Source organism: Diaphorina citri, unplaced genomic scaffold, assembly GCF_000475195.1.
Source record: "Diaphorina citri unplaced genomic scaffold, Diaci psyllid genome assembly version 1.1 scaffold679, whole genome shotgun sequence".
Taxonomy (NCBI): domain Eukaryota; kingdom Metazoa; phylum Arthropoda; class Insecta; order Hemiptera; family Psyllidae; genus Diaphorina; species Diaphorina citri.
In genome coordinates, this window is record NW_007378112.1 from 119,926 (window position 1) to 134,925 (window position 15,000).

Sequence of the window (15,000 nt, forward strand, 5' to 3'; positions counted from 1 at the left end):
ATTACCAGGAACACGAAAATGGTGGTGCAAATTTTGTCCAGAAAACCATAAAGCCAAAAAACCACAAAAAATTGGTTTTTGGGGGATTTTTTTCACATTTTCTCACACAAATGAGCTCTGATCTTGAAATTTGTCGCGACGACCTATGATGCCATGACGTTTTTTTTAGCAGTAAGATTTCCACAAGTGTCTGATAATGTAATTTTCTTTTTTTTATTCTCTTGCCTCAATTTGTCTCAAATTCTTGGCAATTTTCCATTCTATTGTACCTGTTCTGTAGACTCCAATTTGTCTTTTTCTTCTCATTTTCCTCTATCTGTTTGACATCTTTTCCCTATCCTGTTCCGCTTGCTTTATTGGGGGGATCTGACTTGAGTCCCGACTGTGATATCCGAGTTGCGTTCCATTTCTGAAATTTATCATCCGAGTTGCGTCCCTGAGCTACCTGAGCTAGAACTATGTACTTTATATACTTATCCTAGTTTGAAGGTATTTTTTTTAGCAGTAAGATTTCCACAAGTGTCTGATAATATTTTCTTTTTTTTTTATTCTCTTGCCTCAATTTGTCTCAAATTCTTGCCAATTTTCCATTCTATTGTACCTGTTCTGTAGACTCCAATTTGTCTTTTTCTTCTCATTTTCCTCTATCTGTTTGACATCTTTTCCCTATCCTGTTCCGCTTGCTTTATTGGGGGGGATCTGACTTGAGTCCCGACTATGATATCCGATTTGGGTCCCATTTCTGAAATTTATCATCCGAGTTGCGTCCCTGAGCTACCTGAGCTAGAACTATGTACTTTATATACTTATCCTAACGTACAGGTACGACAGTTGCAGAACAAGATAGAACAGTTAGAGGTGGATGTGACATATAGCCGATTTAAACAAGAAGCTAGCAACGCACGATCTACAAACGATGCTGCTGCCTAGCATTTTTTCAGCTCTCATCATGTAGGTACCTACAATCCATAACGTTAAAAATTCAACTGTACTTGTTCAGAAGTTACGTCAATGGAATGTTGCTATAAAAGGAGCTGTCACAAATGAACACAATTAATTAGGTTAAACACAAAAGACAAGTACAAAAATAATAGCAATAGCGTTCATGTTCAAAGTTTGTTCCTATAAGCTTATAGAATACAGAAGTTATAGCATACTGTATAGGTACAGTTATTTTTGGTCACCCTGTTCGTTATATACTTATTTATTTACTTTAATGATTGCTTTGGGATGACATTTGATTTTGGCTATAAAAATTTATCGATGCCCTTCGCACTCAACCTTTGCTATTTCGTTAACAAGGGGGATTTCAGGCTGGTGTCCTCCCTTTTTAAAGTTTCCCAGCCAGACTAAGCTGTTCTACTCCCTGGTTAAAGTCCCCCAGCCAGACTGAAGTCTCGTAAAATATTTATAATAACATTAATAATACTCGATGGAAACATAATTACAACATAGTATATCCTATCTGACTCTCCTATCTGTCCTTTATGTTCCTTGAATGCCCTTATGAACTCCTCACACCTAAACTTCTGTCCTGCCTTGGAAGCCAGCAATGACATTGTAGGGAAATATTGGGATGCGAGAGGAAAAATGGCCTAATGGTCAAAGATCCCGACATTTGCAACATACATGCATAGTATATCCAAATCAGCATTGTTTTCTGCACCGCCGCGGATAAAATGAAACACTTCTCTCATTGATAGGTGAGAGGTGATCAAATTAGAACCCAACATGTTCAACTTGATCTTTCATTTTCGCAGGTGTCCAACTTGGAATCCAAACTGTCCGACTCTGCCCAGGTGATTGGTAATCTCGAATCAGAACTATGCACATCCCGTCCTCTGCTTTATTTGCCTCAATTTTTCCTTGTTGCCAAATTTTTCCTTATTTCATTTGAATCCTTCACTGTCAAATATTTTAACTTAAATTATTGGTTTGGCTTAATTGTGAAATATTACTTTTATTTAGTCAAAATTATTAGGTTTTTTTTTTCGATGACAATGATTTATCTAATCCTCCCGTGCATCTCTCTATTTTGTTATTTTGCTTTAATTATGCTGACATTTTGTTTTCCCTAGTTAATATTTTGACAAATGTGCAGGTGCACACTAAAATTATAATTGCCAAAAATTTTAGTCCTGATGGATTCTCTTAAAAATCAAGAAAATTGGGCTTGAGAAAATGCTGAAGATCATTCTTTTATTTTGAATTAATCTTTTGTAAGCCATCATCTTGACTTAAAACACTCGGAAGGAAAGAATATTCAAAAATATTTTTAATTTAAAGAAACCAGTGTTAACACTGAATTTGGCCTTTCAATTCTCACTTTTCCCAATGTCCTATTTAGCCCTGATGGATTCCCTTAAAAATCAAGAAAATTGGGCTTAAGAAAATGCTGAAGATCATTCTTTCATTTTGAATTAATCTTTTGTAAGCCATCATCTTGACTTAAAACACTCGAAAGGAAAGAATTTTCAAAAATATTTTTAATTTAAAGAAACCAGTGTTAACACTGAAATTGGCCCTTCAGTTCTCACTTTTCCCAATGTCCTTCCAATATTTGACATCATGGCATTTTTGGACAATGCTTCTTTGCTCTCTGTGCATGCTTTTCTTTAACCTCTGCCTTTTTTTCTATCTATCTTTTGGAAACGTTGGCCTAGCGCTTACAAGGCAGACACACTACCAACCAAGCTAACTAGGCTGGCCATGGCATTTTTGGACAATGCTTCTTTGCTCTCTGTGCATGCTTTTCTTTAACCTCTGCCTTTTTTTCTATCTATCTTTTGGAAACGTTCAACAAGCAAATGTTTTTTGGGGCTACATTTAAACACCATTTCCTTATTAGACAAGCCGTTATCCAAAAAAGGGTCCCACGTGGAGTTTTCCTATACAAAAGTTTTCAATTGACTCTCTCTACCACCGAGCTACCTCTCTTTTAGAAAAAAAGTATGTACTTCACAGAACCTTCACCGTCATAGTTAAAGTAGAATTGACATTTAAATTTTCAAATGCCAAAGCGTAACCTTTGTAGAACGTTTCCCGTCTGAAGGCAAGATATATTTTTTTTCTTCTTCTTTTTCAGTATGCGCTTTGACTATGATTTATTTTGAAAACATCATTTAAAACTTGTCTTCTATCTAAGATTTATTTTAGGGATAGAAAGCCAGCCGTTCCGAGAACGAACCTTAATCTTATCTCTTTAGGATAAAATCCACTCCGGGTGGGAATCGAACACGCGATCTAGCGCCTTCAAGGCAGACGTGCCACTCTCCAAGCTAACTAGACTGGCGACTGATAGCTTCATTCTGTTTATTTTCAAACTTCATTTGCTTTGTTCATGTTTCACAGAAATCCGATGAGGTAGTGCGAGCCAAACAAGATGTCTGCGACAAAGTCCTCTGCTCCAAACGAACTGAAGAAGAAATCAAATCCCTCCGGAAACAACTGACCAATCAGACCAGCCGAGTAGACGAACTGACCAATACCAACGCTCAGCTAACCGCCAAGTTGAATTCGTCCAATCACAGTGGAGCATTAACCTCGGATCGCATTGAGGAATTGACCAATAGGAACGCAGAGTTGACCGTGAGGCTTGACCAGTGTGAAGCTAGCCTCAGACAGGAACGAGGTCAAGTGGAAGAGCTGAGCCGGAGACTGAATGACGAGAGACAGAGGACGGAGCGAGTGAGAGGGGAGAATGAACAGCTGCGGAGAGACAATGAGAGTCTCAAAGAGGTGAGTGCCGATTATTATTATTATTTTGAACAAACGAAGGAACTGCTGGGAAAAAGGGACTCTAATCCTATGTCAATGAAGTATTCTGAAAAAATCTCCATGAACAGCTGCGGAGAGACAATGAGAGTCTCAAAGAGGTGAGTGCCGCTTATTATTATTTTGAACAAACGAAGGAACTGCTGAGAAAAAGGGACTCTAATCCTATGTCAATGAAGTATTCTGAAAAAATCTCCATAAAGTGTTCGAATTCGAATTGTCACTGCTACAACAACAACATCTGGACAATCGCGAGCTGCTAGCTTTTCCAAAAGTTTACTAATTAGCGTCACTTACCCCAAGTACTCAGAACATTTTGAACAAACGAAGGAACTGCTGGGAAAAAGGGACTCTAATCCTATGTCAATGAAGTATTCTGAAAAAATCTCCATAAAGTGTTCGAATTTGAATTGTCACTGCTACACTCAGAGTAAAAATAACATAGAGGGAGGGTTTGGGACCAAAACGAAAGACACTTTTCAAATCGAAGGTTATATATCGGCTGATTTGGTACCAGTGCCGGACCATGAATAATTTCTTGGGTAGGATGATTTTTACAGAAATTTTGAAACATTATTTCTGCTTTTTTATGAAACTTTTACTTTTAACAACTTCTAAGTAAATTCGGGGATGCATACATCCCCTTGAAAACTCTATAGCCCATGATCCCAAGAAGAGCTCCTTTCAAATCTAGGATCTCTAAACCAACACTTATATAGAACTTATTAGAAACTAGATTCTTTGTCCCTATTAGTGTTGACAACTGCTGTCGATAGGGCATTTTAGACCCTATTTATACTTGCCATTGGTAGGTAATTTCAGTAAATTGTTTACTGACACGCTAACCATGAAGGTCACAGGTGGAAAACGCAAATTGTTTCATAAAGGATTAATAAATTAAGAGAAAACGCTAATTAGAGGAGAGGCAATGAGTCTATTCTTTTAGGCAAGAAAGTCACAAACATATGTGATGTGTCATAGAGTCAACCGGGACTGCAAAATGTAAACAAAGATTTCAATAATTTTCCACCAATGAGAGGAGAGTAAAGTCAGGTGACTAAACAAATTTGGTTAGTCAGCTGTTCGTGAACTGTCCTTCGACCTTGATATGTAAAAAGACCCAAACCCTCCCTCTATGTTATTCCTACTCTGAGCTGCTACAACAACAACAACATCTGGACAATCGCGAGCTGCTAGCTTTTCCAAAAGTTTACTAATTAGCGTCACTTACCCCAAGTACTCAGAACATTCAGGAGCAAAACGACCCACAGGGAATAAGGATGCATACATCCCCTTGAAAACTCTATAGCCCATGATCCCAAGCAAGAGCTCCTTTCAAAACTAGGATCTCTAAACCAACACTTCAATAGAACCCATTAGAAACTAGATTCTTTGTCCCTATTAGTGTTGACAACTGCTGTAGATAGGGCATTTTAGACCCTATTTATACTTGCCATTGGTAGGTAATTTCAGTAAATTGTTTACTGACACGCTAACCATGAAGGTCACAGCTGGAAAAAGCACATTGTTTCATAAAGAGAAAATTAATAAATTAAGAGAAAACGCTAATTAGAGGAGAGGCAATTAGTCTATTCTTTTAGGCAAGAAAGTCACAAACATATGTGATGTGTCATAGAGTCATAGTAATAGAGCATATGAGAAAAATAAATCACCGTGGAAAACGCAAATTGTTTCATAAAGGATTAATAAATTAAGAGAAAACGCTAATTAGAGGAGAGGCAATGAGTCTATTCTTTTAGGCAAGAAAGTCACAAACATATGTGATGTGTCATAGAGTCATAGTAATAGAGCATATGAGAAAAATAAATCACCTGTCCTAATTATGTACCCATTATAATATTGAAGCATGAACTTTGCACATGCACACTCAGGAGGCATCTAAACTGGAAATTGTGGCACCTTTACATGAGAGAAACAATAAATAACATTTTATTGATGAGCTGCGCATAGTTTGGATTGTCACAATGACGCAATATACTACTCAGACAGAATTGTTAGATTAATATTAGATTGAAATGATTGAAATTTAATAGGTGATACTGCCATTGAACTTGTAAATCACTAAATTCCACTTATTCCTCCTGATTCTATCAGGATGTAATTTGTCCATTCTTCCTTTCACGGGAAGGGCCTACTACCGCACAGACTACACGAGTCTTAGTAGTGGTTTCATTGCTACGAAAAGAAAATTAAGCTATGAGACACTCATCTTTTAACAGGGGCTGAAAAACTTAAGCGAATGTTTTAATCAAAGTCCACATCTCTTTCCCCTCTGATTTCAGGCCCTCTCGCGAGCTCCCTCCAAATGTTCCACCTCCTCCGCGCCTCGCCCTCCCTCCCCCTCTCCCTCCCTTCATATCAACATCTCGGAGACCTCCGATTCCCATCACCGCCTCAACGAAGATTACCGACAACTCAACGCCAAACACAACGCTCTCTATGAATCGTTCACGGAAACTTGCAAGCGGCTTGAGAAAACCGACACGGAGTATAAGAAAGCGCTAGGCGTCATTCGCAACATGGTGAAGGAGAATAAGAAGAACTGCCATCTGGTGGAGACGCTGAGAGATAGGGTCCGCGAGGTGGAGGAGAGACTCCAGTAAAACACAACGCTCTCTATGAATCGTTCACGGAAACTTGCAAGCGGCTTGAGAAAACCGACACGGAATATAAGAAAGCGCTAGGCGTCATCCGTAACATGGTGAAGGAGAATAAGAAGAACTGCCATCTGGTGGAGACGCTGAGAGATAGGGTCCGCGAGGTGGAGGAGAGACTCCAGTGTGATCCGGCAGGGGGCGCCGCGGGCGATGGCGGACGGCAGACGCATGCGCGCGGACAACCGGAAGGATCCAATGAGGTAAAGACTTGAAATGCGCTTGGTTAACTTATTCTTACTAATGCCGATGCGTTTTTAGAATCGCGAATGCCCGGGGACACATTTTGAGATTAAATTCAAGAATCTGATGGTGATTAGAAATGTCAAAATCAACCAATAGGATTGCTCAATCTCTTTAGAGATAAGTTGAATTTAAATCTCAAAATGTGGTTCTGAGCATTTAAATTACTAGACCAATCAAAAAACGAGCTCCGCCCATACTAACTCCGCCCACCCCAACACAACGACCAATCAAAACGCCTCCCCCGCCCCTCAGGACAATGACCCCACCTGTCTGGCGGCGCTGCAGCTCAAATCCAAAATAAATTACTATGTTATTTATTTTATCTTCCCTGTTTTGAGCTTGCCAGTTTTTTCAATGATGTTTTTCTTTCTTTTGCATTTGTTTTATCTTTCTTTTTACTATCTCTATTATTAATTAAGGTCCATTGACAACTTGACATTCTTTAACCAAATCCAAAACGGAAGAAATCGAGCGGCTCAATACCGAACTCAAAAAGCGCACATTCAATCTGCAAGAGTTGGTCAACACAGAGTTGTGGCAGAAGAATAGAGAGATTGAGAAGTTGCTGAGGAAGTCGGAGAAGAAAGCAGCGGATCTGAGCGTGCTCCGGGCAAGCTTGAAGGAGAAGGAGAGTCACCTATTATACCTGCAGAAGGAGATGAGTGAAATGGTTGCCGAGATTAATGCTACTCAGGTAATCTTGAAAAGTATACTTCTTTTAATGGGTCAGTTGGGACAGTCCTTTTCTGTTGTTCTGGGTAATTTGTTGGTAAACATTAGACACAAATTGCCTCACTGAAATGGTTGCCGAGATTAATGCTACTCAGGTAATCTTGAGAAATATACTTCTTTTAATGGGTCAGTTGGGACAGTCCTTTTCTGTTGTTCTGGGTAATTTGTTGGTAAACATTAGACACAAATTGCCTCACCGAGATGGTTGCCGAGATTAATGCTACTCAGGTAATCTTGAGAAATATACTTCTTTTAATGGGTTAGTTGGGACAGTCCTTTTCTGTTTTTCTGGGTAATTTGTTGGTAAACATTAGACACAAATTGCCTCACCCATTTGAAGGTAAACTCAATTTAGATTGAGATTTTTTTTTTTTTTCGTGATGCGTTCAGATATGGGGATGGGATCAATAAACGTATTTAAAAATCACCCTTCAACCGGGAACCGGACCTCCCAATCCAAAGTCAGTTGTGCTAATCTCTACAGTACTAAAGTTGATTTAGGAACTAGGTACCTAATTTTTTTATAACTCTTTCTAGTGAGTGTGACAGGATTATTATTATTATTTTTAGCTCTTTCACCTAAACACCTTAATATTTAGGACTTGAGTTTTTTCTTTCCCCCTCTGGGCATCGAACCCGTTACCCTCTGCATGGCAAGCACAGACCAGAGTGTGTGGTTTTGATTCTGATTCTCTGTTTTCTGGTTTTCTTGTTTGATTTTCATTCACCTTCAGCATGACCTTGACGTTTACTGCATGACTTTTCTTGACACCGATCTGGTAAGTGATCTTCCACCTCTTCTTCTATTTTTTTTCTTTTTTTTTACATTATTTTATTTAATTTATTACCAATAAATCAAATCTTATCTCTTACCATTTTGCTACTTTTGCGTCGATTTGAACTCCACTACTCCGAAAAAGGCAAAGTATCCGGAAGGTAACTCCTTCATCTACCCAACACGCGGGGCGTTGCTTAACATTAGTGATCCGTCGGGAACTGGTGGTACATTTAAAGCCGATTTACTGGCCTAACCTTCCTCCTTCAGTCCAATTTTGAAATTTTCGGCCGAAATATTAATCTTGGACAAATCCGTAGTTATGTATTTTATTTAACTCATTACATTATTCTGCTAATGGCCTTGTAGCTAAACTGTATGAAAATAAAATAAATTATTTCTTTATTAAACATTTGCTACATTGGTGCTGGGTCAACACGAAAGCACTAGAAAGTAACCCGTTACAATATTTCCAATCGCGAAGAGCGGTCAAAAAATCTGCGAAACAGCTGGCTTTCTTCTATCCTTTCTTCCCTTCCGTTATGATAAGACCTCAGCAGTTATAGTTCCCTCTAGCTACATACATAACCATTATCGTTCTATCCTATTGGACAAAGCCCCTCCACCAGACTCTATTGCTATACCTTTGGTTAGCCTTTATATCTTCCCAGTTTCCTTGTTTCCCTTGAACAGAAACTAAGTAGGTAATGAATCTATTTTTCCTATTCTATTATTTTATGACCAAATTTTATTCTGTTCTACAAGTTGCGACCAATTTTATTGAGCCCTAATGACAAAACTTTATTGTTCCACAGGTTCGCGAAGAATTCACCGAAAAAGACATATATGAATCTATTTTTCCTATTCTATTATTTTATGACCAAATTTTATTCTATTCTACATGTTGCGACCAATTTTATTGAGCCCTAATGACAAAACTTTATTGTTCCACAGGTTCGCGAAGAATTCACCGAAAAAGACATCGACCTGCTGGAGAAACAAGTTCTCATCGAGGATTACATGAAGCAAATCTCCGAACTATCCACCAAACTCCAAGCATACGAATCTGCCGCCCATCAAACCTCATCCACCAATCAAAAAACGAGCTCCGCCCATACTAACTCCGCCCATCCCAACACAACGACCAATCAAAACGCCTCCCCCGCCCCTCAGGACAATGACCCCACCTGTCTGGCGGCGCTGCAGCTCAAATCCAAAATATTACATTATTCTGCTAATGGCCTTGTAGCTAAACTGTATGAAAATAAAATAAATTATTTCATTATTAAACATTTGCTACATTGGTGCTGGGTCAACACGAAAGCACTAGAAAGTAACCGGTTACAATATTTGCAATCGCCATATGAATCTATTTTTCCTATTCTATTATTTTATGACCAAATTTTATTCTGTTCTACATGTTGCGACCAATTTTATTGAGCCCTAATGACAAACTTTATTGTTCCACAGGTTCGCGAAGAATTCACCGAAAAAGACATCGACCTGCTGGAGAAACAAGTTCTCATCGAGGATTACATGGGGCAAGCTTGAAGGAGAAGGAAAGTCACCTATTGTACCTGCAGAAGGAGATGAGTGAGATGGTTGCCGAGATTAATGCTACTCAGGTAATCTTGAGAAATATACTTCTGTTAATGGGTCAGTTGGGACAGTCCTTTTCTGTTGTTCTGGGTAATTTGTTGGTAAACATTAGACACAAATTGCCTCACCCATTTGAAGGTAAACTCAATTTAGATTGAATTTTTTTGATGCGTTCGTGATGCGTTCAGATATGGGGATGGGATCAATAAACGTATTTAAAAATCACCCTTCAACCGGGAACCGTTATCGTCAGTTTGAATCCCTAAGGTAAACTCAATTTAGATTGAATTTTTGTGATGCGTTCAGATATGGGGATGGGATCAATAAACGTATTTAAAAATCACCCTTCAACCGGGAACCGTTATCGTCAGTTTGAATCCCTACAAAAAAAAATAGGTCCGATTAATCTTCTTCGCCTTTTTCCGTGTTCAGACGGGGTCAGCGTTTTTCGTCAGCCTCTCAATCAGCCCTAGCTAGGGTGATTGCTTTTGGGCTGACATTTGGTTTTGGTCACAAACATTTTACGAGTGGATGACCTTCAACCTTTTGCTATTTCTTTAGGAAAGGAAATTACAGGCTGGTATCCTCCCTGTTTAAAGTCCCCCAGCCAGACCTAGTGTCGGATAAATATCAAGATAATTAACCCTTTTTCAGCCGGGTGGTACATTGCATCCTGATCACAGAAGACTCATAGATCGGGTTAAAGCTCTCAAGGATAATGTAGACTGTGTGAGTGAAGACAAGGATGGCCTCCTTGGACAACTAGCCAACCTTAAGGTAAGTTGAAGGCATTGACGTCAATTTATATCTGCTAAGGTTTTTACTAATGGGGGTTTTACCCTCGATTTGACGACAAGCTACCCGCTTACTTACATAATTTCCTGCCTCGGTGGTGTAGTGGTTAAGGCGCTCGACTGGTAAACAGGAGGGCGTGGGTTCAATCCCAGCCGAGGTATGGAATTTTATCCTCAATATAATTTGAGAATTTGACCACAATAGTAGTAGTAGCCTACTGCTGGAGTAAAGATTACTAATTAGATATGTAATAATAAGGGGGAGGGAACTCTGCTGCAGCTATAGTAAAGCCCTTTGTATTTAATCCCCCAAGCACAACTTTACTTGTAGTAATACGCCTGAGGAAGTTATCTTTTGTATAGATCTATAGATAGTCGTGCCCCGTGAGAAGTCGGAAATGAGCGACAGATGCCTTCCTAGGTAAATTAGGAATGAGGTCTGAGGTCTGGAGGAGAAGGAAATGCTGGAGAAGAAACTAACAGTGCAACCTAGCAGGCGTGATCAGGGCACTTGTGTGGAGGTGAGTCTTTGAATGAACGATGGGAATTCTAAGTTTTAACAAGACTCTTTTTTTCGTAAGACTCCAGCGGATTGTCCAATTTTGATGAAATTTGGAAACCTAGAAAACGTGTTAGCACTTTTTTTGTAGTTGGGTTATAAAGTTATAAATAAAGCAAGTTTTTTTATGTGTGTCCAGATAATCCAAAATGCTTGAAGAGTGATTGTCAGATTTTAATGAGCTTTGGCAAACATGTTTAATTCAGTGTAAGTAACTTGAAAGAACGAGATTGAAAACTGTGATTTTATTTTATAAAAGTTGTAGAAAGCAGCAGAAAAATGTAAAACATTTTGCTTTCCTTTGTTGTTGCAGGACAAACATCCCACTGAAGGCAAACAAGAAACGACCAAATTGATCGAAGAATTCAAAGACCAAAAAGAAAACAACAAAATGATCCTAAACAAACTGGAACATCTAGAATTCGTAAGACTCCAGCGGATTGTCCAATTTTGATGAAATTTTTAAACCTGGAAAACGTATTAGCACTTTTCTTTGTAGTTGGGTTCTAAAGTTATAATTAAAGCAAGTTTTTTTTTATGTGTGTCCAGATAATCCAAAATGCTTGAAGAGTGATTGTCAGATTTTAATGAGCTTTGGCAAACATGTTTAATTCAGTGTAAGTAACTTGAAAGAACGAGATTAAAAACTGTGATTTTATTTCATAAAAGTTGTAGAAAGCAGCAGAAAAATGTAAAACATTTTGCTTTCCTTTGTTGTTGCAGGACAAACATCCAGCTGAAGGTAAACAAGAAACGACCAAATTGATCGAAGAATTCAAAGACCAAAAAGAAAACAACAAAATGATCCTAAACAAACTGGAACATCTAGAATCCCTGTACACTCTCATCACAAACAAAGACGATCTAGTGAAAGAACTTGAGCTGTATAATCAAGCTAAATCCAAAGTGACTAATCTGGAAAGCGAAATCATTATGTTCAAATGTAAAAACACAGAAATGAAAGAAAAGCTTAACCAGATGAAAGCAGAAATTAAGCAATACGAAAAACTCACTAGCGAATCCTCTAACAGAAACTAAGTAGGTAATAGACGAACGAACGAAAAACCAATCGATCAAACAAACAAACAAACGAACAAATATATAAACAAACTAAATAAAAAAACGAATAATAAACCAACCCAAAAATCCAAACGAAACAAACATAAAATAAATGTTCAATTTTTACTTTCTATTACTACAGTATAGCGGAGCTATACTAGTAATGAAAGTATTGCAATCGGTCCAAATTTTCATTTTTCTTTGTTTCAGGAAAACGACACCTCCGCATTGAGAAGAGTAACGAGCTTATCAAAGGTCTTCAAGAGAGAATAGATGAGCTGAGTAAACTCAATGTACAACTGGAGAGGGAGAAGGAAATGCTGGAGAAGAAATTAACAGTGCAACCTAGCAGGCGTGATCAGGGCACTTGTGTGGAGGTGAGTCTTTGAATGAACGATGGGAATTCTAAGTTTTAAACAAGCTCTAGTTGGAAACCCCCGATCTATAGGGAGTTGAAGAGTGAGTTAGGCCGGCCTTTCACGGACCGCCGAAACATGTATGGCGGAAAAAGCTTCTAACTTCAGTCTTCAGACCGTCAGAGAGACCAAGAAGTCGGACACTTTTTCCGCCATACACGTTCCGGGACGGTGGGAGCGTGATTGACCGACCTTATATGTTTTAGGATCTGACTCATTGACTGAGTAGTTCACTGAAAAGAGTTATTTTTTACAACTCACTCAATCTTTAACTCTTTGACTGGAAGTAGTATTGTATTTGGAACTGTTTCGTTTTAGCCATCCAGAGTTATTTTTTACAACTCACTCAATCTTTAACTCTTTGACTGGAAGTAGTATTGTATTTGGAACTGTTTCGTTTTAGCCATCCCACCCCGAAGAAGTGGTTCCTCCTACGTACATAAAGAACTTTCGAAACCGATTTAACTTCTTCGAGCCGAAAACCAAACGAAACATGCCCCGAACTTAAACCGAGTGGCTTAAGGTGCCGACTTTGTGATTAATGTCCATTCTATCAATGTACTTATGCGACCAATTGGCCATATTCAGAGACATAATATATGGCCTTTGAATCATTTGACATCTTTTTGTTAGAAGGCTCTGAGATATCTTTGAGATAAAGAAGAAATCAATCTTTGAAAACAGAGGAAAAAAAAACTTTCTAAAAGAAACTAAAGTCTGTGTGTAAATGGAAAATGTTGTATTATAAGAATTTTATTGACTGCGCTGGAAAACGGCTGCTCTTATTTTGTTTAATGTTAAATGTTTGGAAAAAACAATAAAACGTTTGTTTTTTATGAACTATATTACAAGGAGGCCTTTTTTCTTTCTTTCTGTGTGATATTTTTTACTTTCTATTATTTATTTAGTAGCAGTAGCCAATTTTTAGAACGAGAAAATAACCCTTTAAATTCTCCTATTTCTGATGTTGGTAGTCCAGATAAATACTTAGCTGCTCAGTTCTCAATTATATTCCGTCAAACACTAATAAGAAGAGACACAATACTCCCCAATAAGAATGCTTGTCATTATTCGATTAAAGCAACACTCTGCTAAATTTTAGCACTTGATTTGGAGAAGAGACACAATACTCCCCAATAAGAATGCTTGTCATTATTCGATTAAAGCAACACTCTGCTAAATTTTAGCACTTGATTTGGACTCGAACCACTAACCTCCCAATCCAAAGTCAGTTGTGCTAATCTCTACAGTAATAAAGTTGATTTAGGAATTAGGTACCTAAATTTTTTATAACTCTTTCTAGTTAGTGTGACAGGATTATTATTATTATTTTTAGCTCTTTCACCTAAACACCCTAATATTTAGGACTTGAGTTTTTTCTTTCCCCCTCTGGGCATCGAACCCGTTACCCTCTGCATGGCAAGCACAGACCAGAGTGTGTGGTCAGAACATACATTTTTTCATATAAATGGTATACCCACCCGTATAAGCAGAGCTTGTGCCACGAATGGGGAAATGCCACTTGTAGTAATACGCCTGAGGATCTATAGATAGTCGTGCCCCGTGAGAAGTCGGAAATGAGCGACAGATGCCTTCCTAGGTAAATTAGGAATGAGGTCTGGGTTTTTAACAAGCACCTGCCATTTCTTTCCTTGACTTTCTTCACGTATCACCTCCGATAACAAATACCCTTGTTCCCCCCCCCCATCAGGTATCGCTGAACATGTGCGACAAGCAGCGGCGCGAAGCTCTGCAGGCTGCCTCGGTGCTCAACAGACGTCTGGGTGAACTCGCTGACTTTCTCGAGTCTCTCATCAGCGATAGCACCTCCCCCGACACCGCCCTTCCATTGAGCGGCAAGCGGAAACTAATCCTACGTCACGCTGTCGAAGCGAGTCGGGAATTGTCGCGTACGGTCGGCGCTACGTTTAACCTGACCGAGTGCGAGGAAGAACGGAATGTGCCGATCTTGCCCGATTACTCGGAGATCAATTTCCTTAGCGAGTCGGATGAGCTGGCAGATGTGACTCTGGAGGCAGAGGAGGGAGGAAGGTGCAAGGATGAGGTGATTCAACAGTTAAGAAGTCAGGTGGGTGCTGGGTTCGAATGCCTTGGTCGGCTAAAAACATTGTGAAAAAAAAATACGTTTTACCTACTTTTTTTTTTCAATCCGATTTTTAAATAGATGCTCTAGAGCAGGGGTTCCCAATAAGCCTTGGCTGGCGGACCACTTCCGAAAATCAGGATCACTTCGCGGACCACCCCCCCCCCCAAAAAAACATCTAGAATCCCTGTACACTCTCATCACAAACAAAGACGATCTAGTGAAAGAACTTGAGCTGTATAATCAAGCTAAATCCAAAGTGACTAA

At 39.0% G+C, this 15,000-nt stretch overlaps 2 protein-coding genes and 1 long non-coding RNA gene across 3 annotated transcripts in view; all 3 read left to right on the forward strand.

Annotated features, from left to right (window-relative positions):
• LOC113468226 overlaps positions 1-1,799 on the forward strand; it is a 5,781-nt gene extending 3,982 nt beyond the window's left edge. The window contains exon 2 of the long non-coding RNA XR_003392059.1: positions 1,761-1,799. This is a non-coding gene — a long non-coding RNA (uncharacterized LOC113468226). The remainder of the gene's footprint in view (positions 1-1,760) is intronic.
• Positions 1,800-3,011: 1,212 nt separating this feature from the next.
• LOC103511138 (paramyosin) lies at positions 3,012-10,966 on the forward strand. The gene is made up of 9 exons (XM_026824995.1): positions 3,012-3,021; positions 3,287-3,738; positions 6,078-6,344; positions 6,524-6,652; positions 8,162-8,206; positions 9,157-9,447; positions 9,673-9,747; positions 10,456-10,578; positions 10,910-10,966. The coding sequence occupies exons 1-9, from the start codon at positions 3,012-3,014 to the stop codon at positions 10,964-10,966; spliced, it is 1,449 nt and encodes a 482-aa protein (XP_026680796.1).
• An 85-nt stretch (positions 10,967-11,051) lies between these two features.
• Positions 11,052-15,000, forward strand: part of LOC113468223 (myosin-11-like) — a gene marked incomplete at its 3' end in the record, with an annotated part of 21,575 nt that continues 17,626 nt past the window's right edge. The window contains exons 1-3 of the mRNA XM_026824996.1: positions 11,052-11,116; positions 11,468-11,567; positions 14,910-15,000. The exon at positions 14,910-15,000 is cut by the window's right edge and continues 538 nt beyond it. Of these exons, the coding sequence (XP_026680797.1) occupies positions 11,057-11,116; positions 11,468-11,567; positions 14,910-15,000 (251 nt within the window). The remainder of the gene's footprint in view (positions 11,117-11,467; positions 11,568-14,909) is intronic.

What these genes read in the sequence shown, in the direction of transcription:
- LOC103511138 (XM_026824995.1), top strand. An exon ending in TCGAGGATTACATGGGGCAA is followed by an intron (nt 9,748 to 10,455) that starts GCTTGAAGGAGA and finishes ACCCTTTTTCAG; the next exon opens with CCGGGTGGTACATTGCATCC. An exon ending in GACAACTAGCCAACCTTAAG is followed by an intron (nt 10,579 to 10,909) that starts GTAAGTTGAAGG and finishes TAATCCCCCAAG; the next exon opens with CACAACTTTACTTGTAGTAA.